Source organism: Eurypyga helias, unplaced genomic scaffold (genome assembly GCF_000690775.1).
Source record: "Eurypyga helias isolate BGI_N326 unplaced genomic scaffold, ASM69077v1 scaffold8509, whole genome shotgun sequence".
Taxonomy (NCBI): domain Eukaryota; kingdom Metazoa; phylum Chordata; class Aves; order Eurypygiformes; family Eurypygidae; genus Eurypyga; species Eurypyga helias.
Window position 1 is genome coordinate 6,991 of NW_010271364.1, and position 4,280 is coordinate 11,270.

Consider the following 4,280-nt stretch of genomic DNA (forward strand, 5'->3'; position numbering starts at 1 on the left):
CCTTAGCCCCTGGTCCTGTCACTACAGGCCCTTGTAAAAAGGCCCCCCCAGCTTCCTTGTAGCCCCTTCAGGTACTGGAAGGCTGCAATAAGGTCTCCCCAGAGCCTTCCCTTCTCCAGGCTGTTCGTACATTAGACAGACTGCAACTCCTCCACAGCCAGGCTCAGACTGGCCAGGATGCGGCTGAGAGGCTGATTCATTTATACTCTCACCAAAACCCAGAGTATCCAGCTGTGGGCACAGGACCCGAGGGCACGAGTACGCTGCAGCGGTGATCTGCAGCAAGAGGCGGGATGGGGACGGTCTCCTGCTGCGTGTTACGTGGTCACTGCTGGTTTTCAGACGGTTTGTTGTTGGGGGTCAGGCTTTGGGGTTCTTGCGTTCTGTTGCAAAACCCTGACCTTTATTTTCAGTAACTGTGAAGGGAGCTTTGTGACAAAGACAACTTCTTGTCCCAAAAACGAAAGTCCCACTGGAAAACGGTGGTCAGAGTGAGGCCTGAAACTCAGTCCCAGCTCCAAGGTGGAGGCCTGGAGAAGGTAGCGGGGCAGCTTTTGGAGGCAGGGTACAGCGTAGGCTGCTTAGTGCCCTCATTCTCCTCCTGTTGCAGGTTTGGAACTGTCTGTAAATAACCACGCTGCTGACTTCTCCCTGGCTACATCGCCTGACTCTCACGTCTCCCTCTCCTGCCTAGTACAGAACAGCAGCCGGGCTGAGGAGCTGCTCTGGTACCGAGGAGATGGGAGAGTGGGTCTGAAAGGTGGGAATAAAGTGAACGTCAGTAACATCTGTGTCTCGCCGGTCACCGAGTCCGACAACGGAGTCACCTTCACCTGCAAGCTGGCGCGGGACAAGTCTGTCCAGGTGTCCGTGACCCTGGATGTCCAGTGTGAGTCGCAGTGGTGGCTGTGCTGAACAGTTGGGGTGGGATGAAATGAGGGGCTGAGCAGCTGGGTGTTGGGCGCTGGGTGAAGGCGGGGTGTTCTGCACCCTTGTACGCTGTCTTCATCAAGAAAAAATGCGTTTAGGAGGAGATAACTCACGTGATAAGACACTCCCTTCCCACAGTGGTGCTTATGGCCTGATCTCACGCCTCTTTTATGGGCAGTGGGTGGGCCCTTAAGTAAGATGTGCTGGATGTATCCCTGCCTCCACCTGGGATACAAGTCAGGGCAGAGGAGTCACGGGAGTGACTGTCCCTGCCACCGATTGCCCTGCGGATTCCCCGGGGATCAGGAGAGGCTGCGCAACTGTGACGTGTTACCTCTGAACAAGGTGCACAAGGGATGTGTAAAGGGACCCTGGTTTGTGTGAAGTGGTTATTATTAATTATTAAAGCATTATTAATGACCCACTGAACTGCATCATGAACAGTTCCTCCCCAGCTGTCTGGAGAGGAGTCCCTCCAAATTGAAGAACACAAAGACGTTACTCTGTCCTGCAATGCCAAATCCAACCCTCAAGCCCAAACAGCTTGGTATAAGAACAACAAGGCCTTGACCCTACAGCAAAACCGTTACCAGCTGTACCAGACCAGCGAGGTCTTTCAGCTCTCCATCCTCAAAGTACGCAAGTCCGACAACGGGACCTACACCTGCGTGGTGAGATCTTCTTTGGGAGAGGGGAGAAAGGATTTCCACCTAATAGTTGAAGGTAACAAGGCAGCTGCTAAACAGTGAGCTTTACAAATAACTCTCCGTTCTTTCTTAATCCATTCGTACTAGGAAGCGTAAGGGGGAAGTGGTAAATTCCCTGTGTTAACTTCGGAGGGCACGGCAGCAGTGGGACCAGGAAGGGCCTTTCCTGCTCTACCTGTAATTCAAAGGCATTTGGCAAGCGTGACCTGAGGCAGGCTCATCCCGCTGCCTCACTTCCCACGGTGACAGGGCACATCCAAGCGTGCTTTCAAGCAGCTTAGGTCTTACTTGAGGCTCCTCACTCCGACCACAGCATTGTGTCATGCCGAGAGCGCTGCTTAAGGCAAGAGAGCAGTTCCCCTCCGGAAGTGACTATAGCCCCGGGGACAACAGGGGCTGGATGCACCAGTCTCAGGCAGGTGATGCGAGGTGAGGTGACCCTCCATCCATTTCCCACCTGCTGTCCAGGCCCTTTTGGTTTCTGCACTCTGGGAACAGGGAGGAAAGCGACGTCAGCTGTGGCAGTGACCATTCTGGGCACCCTTATTTCCGTGTGTAACAGAGTACCCCGGGGGTCATCCTCAGGGACTGACGGTTCAATGCTTCCTTCAGTTTGCTAAAAGACAGGCTTGGTTCCCTCCTTCCCAGGGGATGAACCCATGCTGACTGTCAGCGGGCAGCGGGGAGAGCAGCAGTTCCAGTCAGCAGTGACAGCCATGGGAAAAGAAACCTCTTACCCCGCGCAGCGAAACGTTGTTTTCTGTGCCTGTGCCAATCTGCCGCATATTCAACCTCCTCTCCCTCTTCACAGATAAAAAACCTGTTTTCCCCAAGGAGGCTATCATTGCTGCTGTGGTGGTGGTTACACTCACCATACTTTTTGGAATCGTGGCTCGAAAAGATAAAATTTTTAAGGTACGGAAAGCTCCAGTTTCTGAGGAAAAATTTAGTATTGTTTTGTTGCGATGCCCTTTTTTCCTACCCCTTCTAGGCTCCTGTGTAGCGTTGCCTTCCCCCGTTAGAGAACTGCTCTGTACTACCTCTGCTTTAGAATTACCAGCAGATAAATCAAATGTTTGGCATTTTAAGGTGGAAGGCATTATGCACTTGCAAGATGTTAGCAAGAATATCCCTATGGCTGGGAAAAAGAAATGCTAACAAGACTCTTTCTTTATTTTCAGTGCTTCAAAAGATCAAGTGAAACAGCTCTGTAAGTATTTGACAGCTCGTTCATGCCGCTTCCAAATGAACCCCCTTCTTTAAGCCCCGGCAGAACCTGAGAATCAAAAATAGGTCCCAGGCACACCGAGTTACCCAGCTCTTGTTCTGGCTGGCTAACACAAGCCCGCACATTCCCTCCCCGCGGAGAGGCCCCGCTGGGCAGAGGCGCCTAGGAACGCGGCAGGACACGCAGATCCCGGCCCAGGCGCGGCACGGCTCCTGCCCTTACCTTGGCCATCCCGGGGTCTTGGCTGCACCGGTGTGGAGGCAGCGGGGAACGAGCATAACGGCGTATGCCCAGGCTGCTGAAAGCTTTCTGGAGCTGAACACAGCCCAGGGGAATTCAACTCACTTGGGTTTTTTCCCTAGTAGGTGATTTTTCATTTCTTCTTTTCATTTTGCTGCAGGTGAAGACCACAAGGTTCCTGTGTGTACCCAGAAAACATCCTTTCTAGTGGTGGAACGTAAGCCCTTGTGGGAGATGATGAGATAAAGCATTGAAACAAGTTTTTTTGGGGTCAAGTTTGTACGGTCTTTTCAAAATACAAGTGGTTCTTTGCATCTGTTCATTTTAACCTACTTCTGAGAGCACCGCCATGGGGGGTGGGCTGCCTGAGCTGTTGCCAGATCTTGCCCTTTATGCTTATTCCAGGTGCGCACGTGCAGTCAGGCCTGCGGGTTGCCCACAGAGGAATCCGTACTGGGTCAATGTTGATGTACAAATCGTGAGGCGTTGAGCTGGCAGCTGCTTTCTTGGCCCTGTCCTGGAACAGGTTGCCCAGAGATGTTGTGGATGCCCCATCCCTGGATGTCTTTAAGGCCAGGCTGGATGAGGCTTGGAGCAACCTGGTCTAGTGCAAAGTGTCCCTGCCCATGACAGGGGGGTTGGAACTGGGTGATCTTTAAGGTCCCTTCCAACCCAAACCATTCTATGATTCCACAGGGTGTTGGCGTGGTGGCCACCCAACTTACTGCTCCTTCCTGGTAATCCTCTGGGTATCTCAGCTTCGTGGCCATGCCGTAAAGCTGCCCGGCACTTGGCACTGCTGTGGCACCTCCCTTCTCCCTTGGCTGGGAGCAGACCGCAGGGCTCGGGGCAGCTCTATAATGCACAGTACAAGTTTCAGTGTGAATGCTCCAGCACCACAATGGCAGGAAAACCTCTCCATCCCGCCCCACAACAAATACGCCACTCAAGCATTTTTCTCAAGGTCCTGGCAAGCTTTTAAGGCCTCATCGTGCCTTGGCATGGTATGTTACTGTCAATAAACACCGCGTGCTGTAAACCAATTGAGTCTGTGACGCACAAATCCTCTTCCCCGAGGAGCCGGGCCATCCCTCAACAGGAAGCCTCCGTGTGTCCCAGTGCGTGTCCTTGGCTGACATTCACCGGCGCTCGGGGAGGGCCGTCACCGTGCAGCA

At 53.1% G+C, this 4,280-nt stretch overlaps 1 protein-coding gene across 1 annotated transcript in view; it reads left to right on the plus strand.

The window, feature by feature from the left end:
* TMIGD1 (transmembrane and immunoglobulin domain containing 1) overlaps window positions 1–2,851 on the plus strand; it is a 3,680-nt gene extending 829 nt beyond the window's left edge. The window contains exons 2-5 of the mRNA XM_010158780.1: window positions 611–889; window positions 1,375–1,653; window positions 2,449–2,552; window positions 2,819–2,851. Of these exons, the coding sequence (XP_010157082.1) occupies window positions 611–889; window positions 1,375–1,653; window positions 2,449–2,552; window positions 2,819–2,851 (695 nt within the window). The remainder of the gene's footprint in view (window positions 1–610; window positions 890–1,374; window positions 1,654–2,448; window positions 2,553–2,818) is intronic.
* The last annotated feature ends 1,429 nt before the right edge of the window (window positions 2,852–4,280 follow it).